This window comes from Acanthochromis polyacanthus, chromosome 20 (genome assembly GCF_021347895.1).
Source record: "Acanthochromis polyacanthus isolate Apoly-LR-REF ecotype Palm Island chromosome 20, KAUST_Apoly_ChrSc, whole genome shotgun sequence".
In the NCBI taxonomy this organism is placed as follows: domain Eukaryota; kingdom Metazoa; phylum Chordata; class Actinopteri; family Pomacentridae; genus Acanthochromis; species Acanthochromis polyacanthus.
The window spans coordinates 11,802,067-11,823,998 of NC_067132.1; the positions used below are offsets into that span (position 1 = coordinate 11,802,067).

At 39.0% G+C, this 21,932-nt stretch overlaps 1 protein-coding gene across 7 annotated transcripts; it reads right to left on the bottom strand.

The window, feature by feature from the left end:
• Nucleotides 1–546: 546 nt before the first annotated feature.
• tecrl2a (trans-2,3-enoyl-CoA reductase-like 2a) lies at nucleotides 547–11,281 on the bottom strand. 7 transcript variants are annotated; one of them, XM_051940627.1, is made up of 16 exons: nucleotides 11,073–11,279; nucleotides 10,947–10,994; nucleotides 10,738–10,840; nucleotides 10,496–10,559; nucleotides 8,342–8,392; nucleotides 8,013–8,064; nucleotides 7,350–7,394; nucleotides 4,119–4,222; nucleotides 3,796–3,911; nucleotides 2,851–2,956; nucleotides 2,413–2,485; nucleotides 2,279–2,322; nucleotides 2,151–2,208; nucleotides 1,770–1,858; nucleotides 1,619–1,664; nucleotides 547–1,430 (listed from the first exon to the last, which is right to left on the bottom strand). In XM_051940627.1, the coding sequence occupies exons 3-16, from the start codon at nucleotides 10,764–10,766 to the stop codon at nucleotides 1,303–1,305; spliced, it is 1,005 nt and encodes a 334-aa protein (XP_051796587.1). In that variant the 5' UTR covers nucleotides 10,767–10,840; nucleotides 10,947–10,994; nucleotides 11,073–11,279; the 3' UTR covers nucleotides 547–1,302. The 7 variants fall into 7 exon arrangements, 5 of the variants coding, with proteins under 5 accessions (XP_051796587.1, XP_051796588.1, XP_051796589.1 ...); XM_051940628.1 differs by having other exon boundaries at nucleotides 10,738–10,844; XR_007938500.1 differs by having other exon boundaries at nucleotides 1,354–1,430; nucleotides 2,096–2,208; nucleotides 11,073–11,281.
• Between the last annotated feature and the right edge of the window lie 10,651 nt (nucleotides 11,282–21,932).

A 21,932-nucleotide genomic window follows, 5' to 3' on the forward strand; every position in this document is an offset into this window, starting at 1 on the left:
GTGGAGCAATTTGTGTGCCTGTCTGTATGTTTCCACATTCTGGCTCACCTTTAGGCCTTGCAAACTAAATGAAACACATTTATCATTTTGGGAAAGACCGATGATTGATGGAAATGTGAAAAACATTCACATTGTAAAAGAAAACAGAGGTCCTTCTGCATTTTTTTTTTGCTTCAGATGCCAAGTAAGATGATCTTTTATTGCCTTCTTTAGATAGTTGAAGTGAGCACTCAGAGGCATAGTCTTTAGCACTTTATTGATGCAGTATTAATTAATTAACACATCACAATTTTTTACTTAGCAAGTATGCTAGTGCATTACAGCTGCTGAAATGTACAAAATCCTTCTGCTGCTATTAAATTCATTTGATATGATGTCATATTTTTATGCCATATATATTTCCTTCATCTTTGCGCTTTATCGTATATATATATGTGCGAGTTTGGAACTTTGTCTGCATTCCGCAAGCACCTGGTGTCAATAGAGGAAGACGACACAATGTCATAAAAGTAATGTTTGTATAATAAAATCATGTCAAATAAAGTTAAATTTTCTTTAAGATGTGGATTTTTATTCAGACATACATTCACTTTTATAAAAAACATTTTCTAACAGTTCAATAAAACCTGAGATAGTATGGACTAGAAAACCACAGCAGTTATCACTGACTACCTGATAAGGCCTCTGCACGTTAATGTCAGAAGCTACCTTTCAAACTGTACAGTTCCCATTTCTATGAAAAAGAAAACACTCTGAGATATACATCGGAACAGCTTAACTGTGGCATGATTCAACGTTAGCTTATCAGCATTCCTTCTGAGAGCTTAAAAGTGATGCTGCACTCCTACATGGACGCCATGACATTTTAAATTTGTTAGTTTCTAGCTTCTACAGGCACTTTATCGTGAGGAAGAGTATGTTGTAATTCTTTCACATAACCTGAAAACTTGGATCATGGAGAAACGTATCTAACGAGCCAGCTTGCAGTGAGCACTATAAAATCCAATACTGTGACAAATGTCAACAAAATATAGAGATTATGACAGCAGTGAACGTGTCTAATCAAACTTTTAGCTCATATCAGAATGCCAAATCAAATTTGAGTCGCTGCTGAAATTAAACAGACAATTATATTCACAGCATTTTCAAGCAGCTCAAGTGTATTGCTACATTATTGCTCCTGTGTCTACTTGTTTCAGCTCATTCATAGGTAAAAAAAAATTGCATAGTGCTGGGTTCAGCAGCGGCAAACTTCTTTGTTACTCCCCTTACATGCTGCAAGAGTTCATGCTTCAACCACTATCAGAGAATCAGAGGGATAATGGCCACTCGGAGGCTGGGATAGTCCTTGAACTCTCTGGTGTAGGCTCTGTGCTTCCCTTTGGCCCAGATGGTCATCTGAATGAACCCCAGAAATGTGTAAAACGCCACTGGAGGACAAGCATACAATGACATGGGACAGGAGAGCATTTACGTTAAACTGCTGAACGCTCATAAAGCCAGAGGACTCTTGGCCTATAAAGTCTGCCTCATCACCAGCACCATCTTTATGTACATGCTGGTTCACTAAGTGGTGTCATTATGGATTCATGTCAGCTACACAATAAACGAGACATACCTGGGAGACACTGGGTCATGATGGAAAAGCTCACCCAAGCTCCAACCTAGAGTATGTGTCCAGTATGCAGGTAGACAAGGAGGTAAAAACACAAACATTTGTGATATTTATCACTGGGGAAAAATGCTACAGTCATTTTGTATTACTGTACCTCATATGTGTAATTTGGACAGGATACAAAGAAAAACAACCATGTGAAGGGGTTCTTAGTTGGCACAGGAAACCTTCTGCCCTTTGATCCTGGAAAACGGTAGAGTTCATATGACATTTACATTTTATTTATGTAACTTTTCTCTCAGTCATGAACATATACTGTAGAAAATTACATTATTGTGTTTCTGTTGTGTACCACTGAACCAAAACAGCACTGATTATCAAGCTAATGATCATCTGCATGCAAATGAAGACTATAAGTGTGTGCAGTACAATCACAGACAATTTAAGTTGTAAGATTGGTCGGTATGTTCAAAAACTTGCTTTATTCCTTGTACTTCAATGATAGAAGTAAACGGAGTGAAGCTCAGCAGCTCACCATCTCCTCTGAGATTATTCAGAGTCAGGTGAATGGAGAAGTTGCCCAGTTCACACATCTAGAGCAGAAATAAACAAATCAGGAAGACTGAGTTTATGCTGGGCCGGTGTGAATATCCGTATACGTACCACAAATAGAGCTAGTGCATAGTTGACTTGAAGTTCTCCATATGCTGTGAAGAAAGAAAGTCTGGCATTGATATGCTGCAGAAAGCACAGAAAAACAACATTGTGTGTGTGTGTGTGTGTGTATGCTGCCTTACATGGAGGAGTATAAAGAGGGTGGTTGATATAATAGGCCAGCCAGGCTGAGAAACCCCAGTAATAGGCACAATTCTGAAAGTAAGAAGAAACAAACACAGAAATACAAAGATGTGGAAAATGTTCCACGAATTACTTTAAATATAGACTACCTGCCGTCACTGTACTGTGCAAAGCATGCAACAACATTCTGTTTTAAATTCAACTTCCCAGTTTTTACACTAAACTTAGAAGCCTTCATTTATGCTACTTTCTCATATCACTATTGGTCTTTTGTGCATTAAAGGCCCATGTAGGTGTAGCCATTGTAAATTAGCAGTGACAGTGACAGTGTGACTACGTCCTAAAAATAGACATTAAAAACAGCTGGCATTGGACAAGCCAAAAGAGGCCACATGCTGAGAAAGAGGTGGGCTTATTATCAGATGCTATGTCCTCACCTTGACTATGGTCCTGAGAGGCATGGTCCCATGGGAGAAACGATGCACGAAAATAGTCTCTATTAGCCTCTTCATGTAGTGGAAAGTATGACAGACACAGGCCAATCTGAGAGACAGAGATGAGGGACAAGGTCAGAGCACATACCTGTTGTTGTAAGAGCGCGGCTTCTTTCTATTTCTGTTGGAAATTTTAAAGCTGAGATGAAGAAAAATTAAGTTCATTTAAACCGATAACACTATGCTCGGAGTGGCAGACTGGGTCACTGCAGGAGCACAACTTTCATTTAACAAAGAAAGTGTAACATGAAGTAAATAGGAAAATCTCTACATATAAAAACATGGAACTAGATGCAACCTTTGAATATCAAGAGGAGCTGTATAAGTAAATGTGTTAGGGATATGGCAGCCTATATAAAGTAATGATGGTATGCAAATTAAAGATGGAAAAGGTTAATAAATTATAGATGACATTTGTTACAAGCCCTACTCTAAGGAACTGAGAATGTCTTTCTGGTTGCATCAGTAAATTGACGACATGGCAGTCATTGCTGAGCAGCATCATAGCCGCAGAATACAGATACAGCCAAATAAATGAATGAATAAAAGAGGTAGCAGCCCAGGAAGTAAATTTTCCTAGCAACAATTACATCTTGGTAGATGCGCTGACATGAAATAATGCAGTTACTTATCCTGGTTCAATTTTACTGAGACTGACTTCTCAATAAATATTTGTAATCCCATATGTAGAGAGGCAGTACAGCAAAAAAAAAAAGAAAAAAAAAGCTGATTTATATTGGACAATAAATCAATCTCGTGCTCAATAAGCATACTCGGCGTGAGATGCTTTCTAGCTCTTTAACTAATTCAAAGCCTGTCATAGGCTTGTGCATGCTGTATAGTCTGTCATTACTTGTGTTGTAGTTGATGATGTGATTTTCCACTTACGTGACAACAGGATATGGACTGGAGGTAAAGGCATGTCTGTGTGAGTAAATGTACGGGACTCGAAAATAGAAGAGGAGGTAGGTGAGGAGAGGCCCGATATACTCTGCAAGAAACACCTGAGAACAGAAAGAAAACGCTTTGCACCATCTCTCTACTGTTTTGTTTATAGATTTTTCAATGTAAAAAGCTGATGTACCACTTAAAGAGCAAAATTATGTGGCATGGTTACAAGTATGAATCAACTGAAGCCAGACACTGACACATTTTTCACCCTACAATTTATAATCTTTATGTGTGTGGTCTTTTTTTTTTTTTTTTTTTACCATAGTCCAACTTAACTGTGGACCAAGATCTTTGAAATACATGGTGGCAGTGGTCCCAACAGGCAGATTCTGCAGGATTTCATCATCTCTGAGTGATTTTCCCTCTGAAAAAAGAAAAGATATTTTATTCCCAGAAATTCAGTGTCATCTAAAACTACACAGCAAAATATTTTTATTTTACTGTTCAGTGGAGACCGCTGCCTCTAGAATACAGAGTTGAAAAATGGCTATACTAGCAAAAAATATATATTCATAGTGTTGTGTCTTAGGTGAATACAAACTTCACAGGCACAGAGTTTCATGGTTTAAAGTAATGCTTCAGGTTTTCAGTGCACGTTCTCTCTACCTGGAAGCTCAGAGGAGCGCAGCCACAGATAATATGCTGCACTAATTGGATGACATTTTTAGAATATCCTCAGGGGGAGATGACCCAAATAGCTGGTAACTAAATTTCTTCTGTGCAATTTTTAGCAGCAAGATAGATCTCAAAGCTCATTCAAAACTAAAGCTCTCCTAAATCATGGCGAGCTGTATTTGCCGTTACTGTTTTAATTTTTAGGATACAATTAATTTAATTATTCTTGCTTTTATTGACAAAACAAGATGGTGATGGTGGCTTTGTAAAAATGAGGACTAGCTTTTATGACATTCATTCACCTCCAAAGTCACTGCAAACATTACTGAATATTCTGGGTGGTTATTAGGCTTGTGGACCAATGGGGTGTGAGATCCCACACAGTCCACAGTGCATATACACTTTTCTTTGTTCTTTAGGCTCTTTCCTTCAGCACTTTCAGTTTGAACTAAAGCAATGGATACTATATTACAGTTCCAGGTCTCAGCTTTAATTGTACATTGGAAAAGAAAGAACTGTGTGGGCGATTTAACCCACTGAACACACAGCCCCAAAGGTTTAATTTTACAGATACATATAAAGTCGAACCAAACTGTCATATTTAACATTTTGTACAAAATCTTTTGCAGTCAGTGGCTGTCTGAAGTCTTTGACCCCAGAGGCATCAGCAGACACTTAGAATGACTGATGCCTCCACAGCAGCCTCATTCAGCCCTTACTGCACATGTGTGGTCTTTGCAGCTTTAGTCTCAGCTGACTGACTCGTCCAGTGTCAGTGTGGCTTCTTGAGCCGTAAACGGTTTGTCATCCTGTTTAATGGTGAAATGTTGTCCAAAGGGTTTTGATGCATGCAGCTGAATCCGAGCACACAGAACGCTCCTCTGAATCATGCTGTTGCTTTCACCAGCAGCGGTGAAATCATCAACAAATGTCAGTGTGTGACTTCTACTGGTAGCCACAAATGCCTCAGCACTGACAGAGATACCTCCATGGGACTTGTGATCCTTAGTCTACCAGGTCATTTTCAATTTGATAGTTGTTCTGTGCTTGTCTGCTTTTTTTTAGAATGAACCCAACTGCTGATTTTGACTAATCTGTGTAATAGGTTTTTGCTTTTTGGAGCCTCATTGTAATCTTTTTCAGTTGCCCAGTGACTCACTACTTTTCCACTTTACAGAAAACTCCACCCAAATCTAAACAACAGCTCAAGTTCTGTGCGTGCACCAATGTTAAAACATTACATAACCCAAGAAAGATTTAGAAGCCAAGTGTCCAAATACTTCAGAACCCCTAAACTTTAGATGCTAAGTGTTAAAAAAAAAAGCCATATCACCCATATTGTACTTTCTGCATTGACTTTAACCCACTCACTCAAATGTTAAAGCTCAGATTCCAATGCAGTAATCATTACTTGGTGTCAGACTGAATGCACTGAACATGAAGAACAAATTTGTGCAAACGTCCTCATGCTAATACGGCCTTGAATGTACAGAAAGGTGACAAAATAAAAGGAAAAACCTGAAGCCTTGAGGGCTTCTAGTAGCTCTGTTATACTGTTTGGGGCAATTTGCTGCCGTAGCTTAGGTCCACTTGTCCCTTTAGAGGAAGGTTCATCACAAATCAATACAAAGTTCTTCTGAGTGGTCAACTTTATCCTATGATGAATCATTTCTATCCTGATTCAAATGGTCTTCAGGATGGCAGTGTCCCCATCCATAGAGCATAAAGGGTCACTGAATGGTTAGATAGGAATAAAAATGGTATGAATCATGCTATAGTCTTTACAGTCACGACTTCTGAACCCAGTGTCAGCATCTATGCTGGATTCTTTCCAGATGTGTTAGACAGCATTCTCTATCACCATCATTAAAACACCAAATGAGGGAAATTTTTTTTAAAAATGTGCTCCATTCCTCCAGCAGAGTTCCAGAGATTTAGATGATCAAAACTAAAAAGCACTGAAGCTGTACAACAGCAACCCGACTCCTTAAACATTACTCAGACATTTTGTTTATTTCCTTCCATTTGTCACCTGTCTGTGTGCTTAAGGCGACATGTTTCCACAGGACTAATGTTGATGATGTCATGGAAACCTTGCATTGATGTACAAAGCTGGACATGTCTAAGTTACACCTAAATTGTGTAAATGTCAGATAACACAAAAAGCAGTACCGAGACTGCAACTTATCCATCTCTTAAAAACTGAAACTTGAAACAATCCCATGCCTTTGTGTATTTCTTGTACTATTTCCATCTAATCTTGATCATAGAGCTAAATATGCTTACTCACATAGCCAAATTTTCAATGTAGCTGGACAACATATCCAGGATATTGGATGTTCTATTTCACTGAGTGATCTTTCTTCAAGTGAATGCCTCTCTTTTTCTTTTTGTACAAAACGGCAGGGATTGGATGAGTTGATAGCTAATGCTCTAAAGGAAGTCTGTCTGCACTTTACTGTCTTTATTTACGAGTAATGAAGTCAAAATATCTCAGACAGCATCAAACAGTGAACAGTTGCCACCCATAGCTTTAATGCTGTTTACGAACTACACACTGTTGTGAATATGCATAATCTGATCCTAAATCACAGGTTATAATATCACAATGTTCCCTTATTTAGCTGTTGTTCTGTCAGAGTCTCCCCTTTGTGGCTGATTCTGGGATCTCATATCTCCATGCTTCACAACAACACACATAAAGCAAAGACTGTAATTAAAACGTGGCTACTTACTGGGATCAATCACAATGTTCCCTTATTTAGCTGTTGTTCTGTCAGAGTCTCCCCTTTGTGGCTGATTCTGGGATCTCATATCTCCATGCTTCACAACAACACACATAAAGCAAAGACTGTAATTAAAACGTGGCTACTTACTGGGATCAAGCTTCAGGGCCTGTCTTGCTGGATACCAGTGAGGATCTGAGCAGATCAAGCAGACACACACACACACACACACACACACACACACACACACACACACACACACACACACACACACACACACACACACACACACACACACACACACACACACACACACACACACACACAAGGTTGGACAGAGTTGGCAGTGTTTGGCCTTAGGCCCAGTAATAATTGATCACAATGGAATAATGTTGAGCTCTACTGCTCTGATGGATGCTGACGGCCTCAGGCTTGGCAAACATTTGGTAACATTTCTGACCAGACACATGCTGATGACAGAACCACTGCAGGCTTCAGAGGAATAAATAAGAAATAGTTTTTAACAGGACATCTCTCTGGGGAAGAGATGTGATGTTGCACTCAATAGCATAGCAAGCATATTAATCACTCGATTTTCATCTAAGAGCCACATGAGTTCAAGTTGTAATGTACAGCAAATATGCAATGGAAGGCATGAAAAATAGCAGAATAGTATATTATCTTTTCAAAATGATAACTGAATAATGAGCTGTGTGGACTTATCTTGCAGTTTTACACAAGACTTTTCAGTTTATTGTCCATAATCAGGATAACCAGCACAAAACTCCAACACAATTTATTGAAAACACTCACATGATTTGTGAAAAAGGCTCTTTATGTCTCCTATTGTTGAGTTGGGCTCCACCTGAATGGAAAACAAATGTAAAGTAGGTTACCGCAATGTAAAAACGTTAACATTTAGAATCAGTATAAGCGCATGCCATGCAGTCAGACATTGTCAAAACTCACAGAGCTTTATGTCAGATTTTAATTAGAATTACAAAGATTCCAACAATACCAAAAAGGGAAACAAAAAGATCAAACTGCATGTTAATTAGTATGAAATAGTCACGTATGAGTCTATTTTCAGAAATTTTGCATTTAAACTTCAGCATTCGATCCCCCAAATCATGCTAGCATACCTTATCTAAAAAGCAAAGCTGATCCTTTGTTTTGGCATCGAGAACCTCCACCTGCAGACAGAATAGGATGAACCACATCATAAAGACAAACCATTTCACACACAAATTCAAGCTTTCTTTACTGATTCATGTAATGATAGCGTCTCAATAACTGAGGAACCCTTATCCTCCTGACTGTCAATAGTATTAATATGATATGAATACATATTAACTCAGGTTGCTAAACAGATCAGAACATTTGTTCTATTTGCCTGCACAAACTGAACTACATGTTATCTGGTCTACATGTATCTCCATACTGGCTGCCATATTCAGACCAATTTTGATTCTTAACCATACTGCAAATGTGAGATAGACATGGTATAATTTGTTTGTAAAAGCACAAAATTAAATTACAGCCCCTCTGAATAAAATAGAAGCACCTTTTTTCAGAAAATATGAATCTGCATAAAACACTTCTACTTCCAACAGTGCTCAGTTTTCCTCATAAAGTTCACTAATCCCAGCCTCAGAGTCATGTCAATGCTTGAGTTTGTTATAAAAAAAGGAATTTTGTTGCTCTCTTGTGCACATTTTTTCATCTTAATTAGACCATGTCACTGGTGATGTACAGCATATGCGAGTAAGGTGGTGGGTGGGCCCACAATTTGCCCTGAAAGCATTCCATACTGTGCTGCTCAGCAGAGCTGTCCTAGCTGAATTGGTTGCTTTACTGGACAGTGTAATAACCCACTAATGGATACCTAAAGATTTGCTGAGTACACAGAGGAGAAAGAGAGAAAGGGAACGAGGAAGAGCTTAACATACATATATCTATATACGTATATACCATCTGGTATTTTAATCATAAACACAAATTTTATAAGTGTTATAATTTGAACAGACTAACACAGTCTGCCAGAGCAGCAATGTTTCAGCAACACACTCTCTGTTCTCCATATCAAAGTGGAATATTTCATCTTGTGTGTGTTCTGAGCACAGAGCACGCTGACTTCTCAGATAAGACCATCCTGGGAGACAGATTTGTTTTGCCTTCCATCTGCCAACCTTCCCAACTGCGTTCCAGTGGCACATGTTGATGTGTCTGTATGTTAGCGAAGAGCATCAAGGGTGTCATTAGAGCTGTGCATTGTAAAACAGCGTGCACTCAGACGTGCTGTGCCCTTGTAAATCTGATTATCAGACTCCTCTGTCCTCTCGTGGGGATACAGGGCCCTGCTGACAGCACAGGTCGCACAGAACATATACGTGCTTGTGAGGGCTTTCAAGTGAACTTGCACTTGTTCTTTGAAAGCAGGGCATAGTTTCAGAAACTCTGAAATACATTTTGCTCCTTTTAACATAACTTGCTTCAGTAAAGTCATTGACACCAACTGCAGTAGTCTCTTGATCGTTGTTCCTTTTAATGTGAAAGCTGATGAATGTAATGGCTGATCTTGAACCACAGGATCAGCACTTAAGACACTGAGCATGGCACTACTAAGGGTTATTAGCTGTATGTGGCTGCTCAGTGTATATCGTTGCCTTTTTTTTTTAACTTTCACAGCAACTCAAAGTGTACAGAATTTCTATTTTAATCAAAAAAAGTCATCAACACGGCACTCAGCTGGCTCATTTCATTCTGCTAGTTATCAGTTACGCCTCGATTCTGCTCACACATCTGACCTGGTTCACATTTAGAAAAAGGAAAACTGCCTTCCACAACATTAGAATACTGGAACCTGAATGTCAGCTAAGAGGAGGTGGCTGGTGCTAAAAAGCTAAACTCAATTTCCCGGTGTTTCATTAAACACTATAAGGCAATAGAGACAGCACTTTGAACTGCAGAGTGAGAATTTAATGGACAGCATTTGTCAAATTAACGAGTTTCCTAGACCTTAAGGTGTAGACATGTAAAAAATATCTGGCTTGTTAAAATCTGATGTCAAGTGCAAAGTCTTCATAATTCTTCATATCAGTCTTGGGAAAGGTATTGCTAAGCTTGAGGCAAGTCAAAAGTTGAAGGAAAGTTCAACAATTCGGAAAAAAAAATGCTGATTTTCTTTTCTACAGAAAGTTGGATGAGAGGATCAATAACACTTTATACAACTTGGCAGCTGGTTAGCTTAGCTTAGCACAAAGACTGGAAACAAATGTAATGAAGACAAACCCTACCTGCAGTTTTCTTTTAATACTTTTATTACAGGCCAGGATTTTGAACATGCATCCACTTTCTTCACTGTAAGAATGATAATAAAGAGTAATGTACAATTTTCTCACAAGATCACGCTTGACAAATGTTTCTCAAGAACCATTTTAATATTTGCTCATTTGGCTCACAGCATTTGCCACTGAGAGCATGGCACACATCCCAGAGCATGTTGTAATTACTGAGTTCATAGGCCTGCTGCACTTACAGCAAATTACTTGTCTTCTTCTTCTTCATTATTGCTCATCAGGCCCAGTGAGACATGACTGAAGGCAGGAGCAGAATCAGGAAAAAGGGCCCCAGCTTTGACTCTATCTGGCACAGAAAACTTTATAAACTTTTCTGACACTTTAAAACAATGAGGAGAAATGATTAATTCAGTGAATGTTATGAAGAATTGGCCAAGTTCTGCCTGACCTCGGATTACTCAAAGGAGCCTCTTGCTCTGGAGAGGCCTTGTGTTATCTAAAACGGTACATTCTCTATTAGGAAGTGGCAATTCAAAGTTTCACTCCAAGTGCATAATAGTGTATTTCAACTTACCTCAAAGAAGGTGGTCCGGCTCATGGTGGTGGCTTTTTGTTATTATGTCCTCTGTGTACCAGAAAATCAAATTAACCATCAGTACAACTAAACACAACACATACATTCATTCCTCTCGTACAAGCAGACACAGCTCCTCTCCATTCGAGGACAATCTCTGGACTGACCCCTTATTCTTCCCAGTGTTCTTCTCTCCCTCACTCGCTATCTCCCTCTCACACATACACTCTCTCTCTCTCTCTCTCTCTCTCTCTCTCTCTCTCTCTCTCTCTCTCTCCCTCTCTTTTCATCTGGGATAGTGCTGGGACACACAATCACTAGCGGCACTCAACCCTACACACGGTCTCACCCTTGCTTTTTTCTTTTCTGCTGCTTCCTGCTGTTTTCACCTCTATCTCTTCCCCACTGCCTGTGAAATATATCTATGGAGAACACTTTTGGCAGAGTCCAACTTGGCTCGAGTAAGCAGATATCTGCCGCAGACCGAGGCAGCTGAAGAACAGATGAATGTGCAACAATACCAAAGATAATAAAATACACAAGATGCCACAGAACTTCTTCTGTGGATAAAGTGGAGCTCTGTAGGAGCTAACAATACAGAGACAGAAGCAAACTAAAGAACATGAAACCAAATAAAAATACAAACACAACAAATGCATTTCATACATCCTAAAAATCCTCATACATATGAAGCATATAACAATGAACCGTTCTATTAATGTAATCCACCAAATGCCAGGAAGAGAGTTATGACTTGAACCCACTGGTCTTAAGCTGCTGTGCTCTGTTGTGTCAGCAGAAGATGAACCCACCAAGGGCGGTCTGAGCACCAAAATATCCCACACATGTAGAGAACTGTGAGGTCAAACTTCACATCACATATATATGATAGTGAAAGATACTCATACTGTACCATATATTTGAGCGTGGTCGGCATTTCTGTTGCAGTATGCAATTTATGAAAACCGTAAAGTCGCCATCATAGTTTCATAATGTTATCAGAGTGGAGCCCATGAACCAAACAGTAGTGTTTGCTTCATTGTCACTGAATGTATTTTTTAGGAAACAGAGGAATGTACTGCGGGGCTCAGAGAAGTAACTTCAGGTATAATTCTTGGTTTTTAGTCCTTTAAATGGTAGTTCACTTCTTATATTGCCATGGTAACCCCGTGCTATACACCTAACCTGCTGCGGAGGGGATTATTTTTGAGATGAAATCCCAACATATAATAAAGAACCACCTACTGACGAATCAGTTCTCTCCTGATGGATCCCTTGGAGCTCGAATAGTGGAGGTTCTCTTTGCAGGACAAAGGTTTTTAGCATCTAAAACCTTTTCTTCGTCCTTGTTGACCTTATAAGTTTTGCAGTCTGCTTAGCGGTTGGAATGATGATGCATATTTGTTCTGTTCTTGCTCCCAAGATCATTTAACACCACCAGGGTAGCAGCTGAAATAATTAGGCTAAAATTATCTGTCTGCTGAAGGAGGAGGCTGCGTTTGAGTAACAATTTTAAGGGGATGCATAACTGTGTTTACCATTAGATCTATTTGTGCTATTGTAAAGCTGATAAGCCCAGTAACTTACACATTGTCATGGTTCATTTTTTTTTTTAAATGAAAGCTTTCCTTCTTGGCTTTGGTCCAGCAACTGCGTAATTTTTTTAAAAAAATGATACAGTTGGTTTAATATTATAGTTTGTTCTACTTGTTTGAAATTTGAAGCTTTTGACCCGTTTAACCTGACTTGTTTATAATTGGAAATATTGTGCCAACACCACCACTTTCACATGAACGCACTCCTAACTGGGTTCAGAAACACTCAAATGACTCAAAATCCCTCTCAAATCCTTAATTTAAACCCTAAAAACTAATCTCTGAGAATTAAAATTACATATTCAGATTTAGCAGCATTTATTAACATATTAGGAAGATCCCTTCCTACATTAAAATGACTTAGATGTAACTCTACACCTTTGCCTCCTGTAGAATATGTATCTTCTATCTTCAACTTTCAGTCTGCACTGACAGCAGTTCAACCACATCAGCTCACCTCGAACTCTGTTCAAACACTATAATACTTCTTCTTTGCTACACAATTGCATGTTGCAGGAATTCAGCCACGCATGTTCAAGCCAGGAAGTGATTCTGAAGAACGATCCATGATGCTCCATCCTACAAGCTGATACAGTTGGTTCTGTAGATTTCAAGACTGTAATCGGTACTCTGCAGTTTGGTGTTAAGGCTCAACCATGGCACTGACCATTTATTATCAGTCACGTGTTTATAACATACAAAAAACACCATATGGACAAGTTAAGAAGGTGAGAAAAACCTTGATTTGAATCAGAGGAGTTCTTTAACCATTTGCTTACCAGCTTTGTGTAGCCACATAGTCTGACTGCAGATGTTAATACAGTCAGATTACCAAAGGACACCCTGGGTATGTTAAACTTCCATCCATCCATCATCCATCCATCCATCCATCCATCCATCCATCCGTCCATCATCTATACACCACTTAATCCTCCTTAGGGTCGTGAAGGGGCTGGAGTCTATCACAAGTGACTTAGGGCGAAGGCAGGTGACATCCTGAACAGGTCACCAGTCTATCACAGGACTACATATAGAGACGAACAATCATAGTGACATTCACACCTATGGACAGTTTAGAATTATCAATTAGTATCTGCATGTAAACTCCCAGAAAGATCCCTGGCCCAGGCCGGGACACAAACGAGGGACCTTCTACCTGCAAGGCAACAATGCTAGCCACCGAGTCACTGTGCAGCCCTCTGTTGAACTTGCCTCAGGTTAACCTACCACCCAGATATTATGAGTTTTCCATTTATGGTTACTTAGAAACTGTCTTCATTGTATTCTTTCAAGCAATATCCTCTGTGTTGCTTTTGTATGCTGTGTTGCTAATATTACCAAAAAGCAAATGTTTGCTGATATATTGTGTGCCTCTTCTTTCACTGTATTGTAATATGCTGCAGAAGTAAATTGCTTGCGCCCTTGAGGAGAGCAGCTTATTATGTTGACTGTTTGGCACACTATTTACACCCACTTCAGTATTTTACTTGTGCCAAAAGAAAAAGTGACAACTGCAGCCTAGTTCCACTTCAGATGGTTACATAATTGCTTAATAGGTACTCAGTACAACAAAACACAGGTCTTAAGTCACCTCTGTCTGCATTTTGGTGTGTTTAAGATAGGGACTAAAAGGCTACTAAAATCTGTAATTTGGCAGATGACAAAGTGTGTTTTTTTGTTTTATATAAAGGTGGTTGTGACAGCAAAACCTTTTAGTGACTGCTCTGAACATAAAAAGTCCCTGAATCTGTTTTGATAGAGTATTCAAATGGCTTTTGGATTTTCAGATAAGATATGAACAAACACAAATATGAGGCTGAATTATGATTGATTGAAGCTGTTTGGTTGAGCTTCTCTGTCATCCACAGCCTTGGTGAAAAATATCTCCAGTTTATGTTTGCTTCGCCTGCTTAGTGAACTTTTTCTTTTAAACCGTGCTACCCTGCGGTTTTTCCACACGTGCTTGCTCAGCTGTGTTTTCTCCACTTGTCCCCTTCAAAAATGGATTCAGACACCGAATATGAAGTTGAGCATATATTCACACTGGTGGTGTGTTGCTCGAGGGGATTCAATTTATGGAGAGAGGAGACTCTTGGAAACAAAGCCAGACCAGACCTTACAGGCCTCGAGCAAATGTAAACCAGGAAGAATGCAGTAAAGGATGAGACAGCAAAAGACTTGCTGTCTGTCCCATGTGTTGCTAAGTGTAAACACAGCCATGGTTTTGTACAGTGAGTTACCCTCTAAGCCAGGATGTAGACATGAATAATGCATTGCATTCTTTGGAAAGGACAGTGTGACATTTTTATATGAGAGAATGTAGAAAAAGCTGTCTGATTTAAAGTTTCTTTTCTGTAAAAAAGGATGTATATTTTAATTGTGGACACTTTTTAGAGACTTGAATTTCTTTTTTGAAAAAAGACCAGTAACACTGTGCTTAAATCAAATGCATATAAATGAAGAAAAGTCAGTAATATATCAAAGCTACAGTATGTAACTGTATTTTAAAGTAACCCAGTACTATTCACAAACACAACACTGTCTTAATTGTGACGTTGCACTTTGCTAAAAGTTTTAAATATTGATCATTCAAACCTATAATATTCAAAATAAGGGATTATCCACTGATCACTGAGGTCACTGCTAAAAACAAACTAATATATTACACATTACTTCTGAAAAAGTGATGCATGGCTTTAGTTATTTGTTCTCTGCAGAGAGTAATCTGCTCATTATGTTATTTTTCTGCTACCTCACAACACCACCTGTAACATGTTGTCACATAACTGCAACAATATAATGCTATAGACCTTATACCGGTCTTTGCAAAAGTTCTGTTACACTTGCAAAATGCAAGCAAAATGAACACAAAGATTTTTGGTGCAATAAGAAAAATTTTTATTTTCCAAATATTTCAATATATGTATTAATGATACTATTAATCAGAAATGTGGCCACCCAGAAGTTTTATCTTATTGCACCAAAAAAATCTTTGTGTTCATTTTCGTGAATGTCTCAACAAATGTAACAGAACTTTTGCAAAGCCCGGTATGTACCCACAAAGCAGGACAAAAGGCCTTTCTTTTATGCTCTTTAATAAGGCTTTACCAGAAAACCAGCAGCAAAGTTGTTGAAAATCAGCACAAAGAGCACTTAGCAGGAAAATGTTGTGGCCAGAACAAGGCTCATTTGCATGTTTAAGAGAATCAAGGTTGCACTGACAGTAAAGTATAGTGCCTCAAAATAAAAGTAGTGACATTAAATTTGACTTGTTAGTTGCTGTAGAGTGATTATTGACTGCATTACAGACAGACGTAATGTGATAACAGTAATGTGTTACTTTGTGATGCATGAACTCCAACTCCCTTATTTAAAAGAGACTATAATACTGATTGATCTCAAATTAGCTACTACATGTTCACTTTTTCAGGACATTCACACCTAACATGCACTGATTTTTTCGTATTAAATCTACACAGCTATCTCCAACTTTTGTTGTTTAAAGGTGTGTACAGAAGGAAAGTGACAAACTGAAGGAAAACAACAGAAAGCATCTTAGTGCTGGGAAAAGTGTGTCATTAAAACAGCTGTAGTGTGACTTGGCATTGATTCTGAAAGCCCCTAGATCTCTGCTGAAGGGACGATCTTCCAAAAGGCATTCGGTATTTTAATGATCGCAGTGGAGAATGGGGTTTACTGAATCTCCTATAGATGTTTAACTGTGTAGAGGTCTAGTGACTGTGAAGGTCACAGCATATTGTTCTCTGTGGGGGGACAAGTAGACGTTCACCATGCCAGCAAAATGACTCCCAAAGCATAACAGAGCCACCAGATCCCCTCACTGCAGAATCAGAGGGTTCATGTTTTTCTTTTAATTTGTCGCCCATCTGTTGTAGGCACTTCTTGTCCTTTCAAGCAAACTTATCAGGAAAAAATAAGTCGGAACACATGTGGAGCTAGACAGTGAATGCTTAGGGGCTTTACAGCACTGTGTGTTCTATTCAGGACTCCCATCTTCATATGCTAATTCCTCCATATGGGATGAGACTGTCCTCTACTGGTCAGTGTGGCCAGTATTTTCGCGTGACACTAAGGGTCATCCATCCATCCATCCATTCTCTATACACCGCTTTATCCTCACTAGGGTCGCAGGGGGTGCTGGAGCCTACTAAGGCTGATAATGATCTATCTATCTATATATATATATCTGTAAATCACAGCTGTATTTAGCTACATATTAAGCTACAGCTGTTGAACTGACTGCCAACTAATAGATTCTTGAGTTACTTTCAAGACAAATACATAATATATCTTTGTAAGAAGGTACCTAGGATCTTTTCTTTGCCTTTTATAATTCACAACAGAAATATTCAACATTTTTGCAGCCTTTATTACATTTTTAATATCTTCTCTTTTTATAGTTTGGCAAAAGGAAAAACTTTTCTTACATGTCGGAAACGAGGAGAACATCTTAGCGGAAAGTTTGTGAAACCCAGCGGTTCCTTTGCAGTTTAAAGCTTCGTCATGGCAGTTGCCTCCTATGATCAAAAGTTTGAGCCTATATCACAGCCAGGGCCTGTCCCCTGCTGGTCCCAAGGGTCATTAATGACTTTTCCATCAGGCCACATCACCCTCTAACCTCTGAAGATGGCAGCTCATTGTCGTCTGGGGATTTTTTTTTTCTTGTTGTGATGTGGAGTTTAGATGGAAAGTGGCTAGAGGCTGTAGCTAAATGTAATCGGCTCACTGCAGGGTGAGGGGGTGTGATGGTGGCTGGCAGGATATCTTCTTCCACTTTCCCTAGAGAGATCTGAGACTGTGACCCTGTGTAGGAAGACTCTGTGCCCATGCTGTACATGTATACCTCTGAGCCCCTGCAGTTTGATATTAAAGTGGTGTAAACACTGCTGGAGGATAAAAAAAAAAAAAAGATCTGTGTATGAGACATGTGCAGTGATGTTTACATGCATACATATGGGACAGCTCGGCCCACCCTAGGGTTATTGATGTTCGTTTTCTTTGAATAATATTTCTCTCATTATAATTACAGCAACTTACCACGACTAGTAAACATAATATTACAGCATTCATACGGTACATCATTTTTATTTTTGCCCCTTAACTTCAACCTAAAAATGTAACATCATGAACCATGGTGCAAAATGGAAATGTATTTTTTTTAAGTGTGCAACCATCTGAGGTGCAAGTAGGCTGTGGAAGATCACTTAAAAAATCAACTGAATGTCACTGTTATGTTTGGCTACAAACTCAGTCTTTAGCATGGAGGATGCTAATGTTGCAAACATTTCTGGAGAGAAGTTCAGACTTTTTTTGGCTACTGCTCTTTGTTAGAGAATTTTTTTGTAAAGTATTATTTGTGCCTTTATTAGATAACACAGTGAGAGGGAGACAAGAAACATAGCTAGAAGAGTGGGGGAATGACATGCAGTAAATAAGCGGGATTCAAACCCATGACCGCTGCTTCGGTGACTATAGCCCCTGTTCATGGGTCTTCCACCCAGGGAGCTGAGCTATTTGGGCACCCTTTGTTGGAGGAGTTGTTTAGCTCTACCTTTCTCTTTAAATATCCTGGAAGGGCTTTAATGGTTTCATATTTTTCACTTTTTTTTTCAAGTAGAGAGGAGCAAACCTAGAGGAGGGCCTAGGAAGTCATGGAAAGGGACCATCAAGGAGGATCTGCGTGCCTGGAATCTCTTTATGGACATGGCAGATAACAGGGATGTTTGGAGAAAGAGACTGCGAGATGCCAGAAGACCGTCCAACACCCTGGAAGGGGTCCAACGGACATAAAATGCATGATGATGATGATGATGATGATGAAGTGATATTTCACATGCGTGCAGTTACTTCTGTTGCACATTGTAGCTGTATATGTTACTAATAACATTTCAAAGGAAGGCTGAAATAAAGCACTAATCCAGGATATGGCAAACGCATAAAGAACTCCGAACTTTATTCTGATTTTATAATCCAAGGAAAATAAGAATCATTCTAAATAGTCTATTCTTAAGCTGAATTGCAGTCTACCATTTTGTGGCATAGAAAGCAACGGGGACCTGCAGCAGTTTCCCACCTGATCCAGATGAGAGCCTCTTATGCCAGCGCTTGAAGAGTTACAGAAGCATGGACTGGAATTCAAATCATTCCTGCTATTGGCAAGCCCTGATACACAACAGTTTGCTTTTCATTAAAACTGGTGCATGCTTCAACTCATTAATATATTATTTTTAAAGCCCAACAATTACACCTCCTCAACAGCCCTTTCAAACTGCAGTGTGGCTGCTGCAAATTGCAATCTATAAACTAATCTGCAGCACAGAGACTATATATTAGTTTATGATGGTCTACTGCACATTCTTTTATCGTGAGCTCCAGTACAAATGGTGCTTCTCCAGTAGGGGGAGATGGTGACCTGGCACTGTATGGTACAGGTATCCTGCAGTCATTGGACAGACCTGGAATCTCTTAAATTCTTAAATCGCTGTCTTTCATGTATCTGGTTTTCACATCTTTTACAGATTGTGGTGTGTATTGAGGTGTCTAGTTCATGAGGGAGACTATTCAGCCAAACTATTGTTTTTTCTCATGTGTAGCTACAAGATAAAGTGAACTGAAGCTGAGCTGTACAGGTCTGAATTTGTGCTGCAGGTGACAGCAAACCAGTTGAGAATCACACACACAAGTCAAAAAAGGTGTTTACCATGTATTTTTCCACTCCACTTAGAAAGAGGAAAGTGATGTGACCATTTGGTATAAACATTGTGGGTTTGTCTCCATGTTGTAAAAATGTCGTGATACTGATGTAAATGAAAAGAGGTCAGCCAGAGTATTAGGTTATTTTTGCTGTTTTAGTTCATTCAAAATAAAAAAATAAAATAAAATAAAAAATATGGGATTAGATATGAATAAATGCATATAAATTAAATACATTTAAAGGACCCCAGAAATATTATATGTATTAATTAGTAAGTTTTGGTACATTTTAGCCTTTATTCACATCACAGTGACATACTTTTCTTTAGAATTTTTTCTCACACTTCATCAGCAAAGACCCAAATGAATTCAGTCGATACTATAAGGAATGGGTGTACTAATGTACCTTCCAAGCAAAACAAAACAAAACAAACAAACAAACAAAAAAACACAGCCTTTCATTTTGAGAAACTAATGGGTTGCCAAAAAAGAAATGAGAGTTCTGTGAAATGACCTTAATCAAAATTCATTTATATGGAAAAAAGCAGAGTCTAGTCTACCAGGTAAGTCATTCACCACAACGCAAAGTCAGACTAATTGATTTTTGCTCAGTCTACAAAGCGTATTGCTGATGAATATAACTGAAGCACCCAAATCCAACCCCATTCAGGTTGGACCAAAATAAATTTCATATTATCCCTAACAGAGGCAAAAGTATTATTACTGCATCTTCTACAAGACAAACATGTACAATCTGAGCTAATCTGACCTGATTTAATAACACAAACAGATGTTGCACAGAAAAGGTCAGCTTTTTAAAAATGTGTTACATTTCGCAATTGTTAATACTAATATTACTTGTCCTGATGATAATTACCAAATGTTTAATGCTGTAACGTTTTTCAAAAATGTAGTTATTGTGTTTGCTCTCATTCCAGTCACCTATATCTGTACCATTCCCAATAGGCAGAGTTCCAGATAGAGGAAGATAAGGTGGGGGAGTGGACTGTTGGAGTCTCTCTGGGACCATGTGGCCATCTCAGGTAAGTTTGTAGTGTAAGGTGGTGGCTCTGTCTTTGCTTTTTTTTTTTTTCATTTTAGATATCATTAGCAATTAGCAGGTCACAATTGGTACTTACATCTTAGATGAAGTCTGCTTGTATAGTTTCTGTCTGTGGTGAGCTTGGCTGAAGTAGTGAAGTATTTTAGTAATTAGTGGTTAGCATTAGCATGTAGCACTAGTAAGTTTGGTGAGCTGGCTGGTATTGTTTCTTTGTCAGTGGTAAGTTTGCTTTGGACATGGTAGTAGTAAGTAGTATACAGTCGTCTTGCAGCTAGCATTAGCATTTAGAGCTAGCACTAGCAGGTTTGGAGTGTCTATATGTATAGTTTCTTTGTCACTTTATAGCGGTTGGCATGACATATTCAGCTTTTTCCACTAGCTTACTGGTGCCATCGGCACTGGTAATTACCTGGAGCATCTCCTAAACGGGCCTGGGTCAGTTGAACGTGCAGTGCTGTTTGGATTGTGTAGGAGCAGTGTGAACTGGCACTAGGGGAAGGGGGTTGAATCTGGGATGACAGAGTTCACCGTCTAGCTTCCTGGAGGTTTTGTGGGACCAAATAGGCGAAACACCGTTGAAGGGAAGTTTCCGTCTGATGACCCCCAGAGATGTTAGGAATCACTGCTCACTGGTGTGTATAGTCATGGATCAGGGATCCTAGGTCCTTCATTGAGTGTGCATCTTTCTTGTTTCGAGCACACGCGTCTTGTGTTTAAATTAACCTACAAAGTAAAAAATTTCAATAGGATATGCACATAATCTTCAGCTGACCTCATCTATAAATTTGTTGTGTGCAGACAATTGAGGATACAACAATAATGTATGTTGTTAACAGCACTGAAGTCTGCATCACAACAAAGATGAAGTAAATGTTTCGCCACATTAACTGCAGATACGAGGCTCTCATAAGGAGGGATGTCATTGCTGCTTTTTGTTGCCTTGTCAGTGCTACAGGGAAAAGATATTACCATTGCTGCGGAAGAGATCCCAAGTAATCAGTCAACATATTACGATGTGTCACTGCAGCCTCACACATCATTGTTTTCATTAGTTTTACTCGCGTAACGTCATCTTCATTGGCAGGACAGATGGTAAAGCAGTCAGTTGCACTGGCAGCCATTATAAAAGTTTTATTGCCGCCCCCAGATCATGGAAGAGTCTGGGGGCCCCTTCTTTCTCTTTCAGTTTGTGATTTTCAAAGATCATGTAGTTCTGTTTGTGAGCTGTGTGTGACCTTGTGTTGCTGGCCTCTGTGTTGTTGCTTGTGTATACATACAACTTTGCACCAAGTGTTGTTTTGTAGTGTACTTTTTAAACTTGATTTCTGTTTTGCAGCAGATTGTTACTTGAATATTATTAACCCAAAGGTCTCAAGTAGTTACCAGACCTTTTAACACTAATTTTTTGCTGGATGTAAATCTGTTTTTTGCAGAGATTGTTTCCCCCTGTGACACACTACTTCAGGGCTCAGTTTAACACAAGCACCA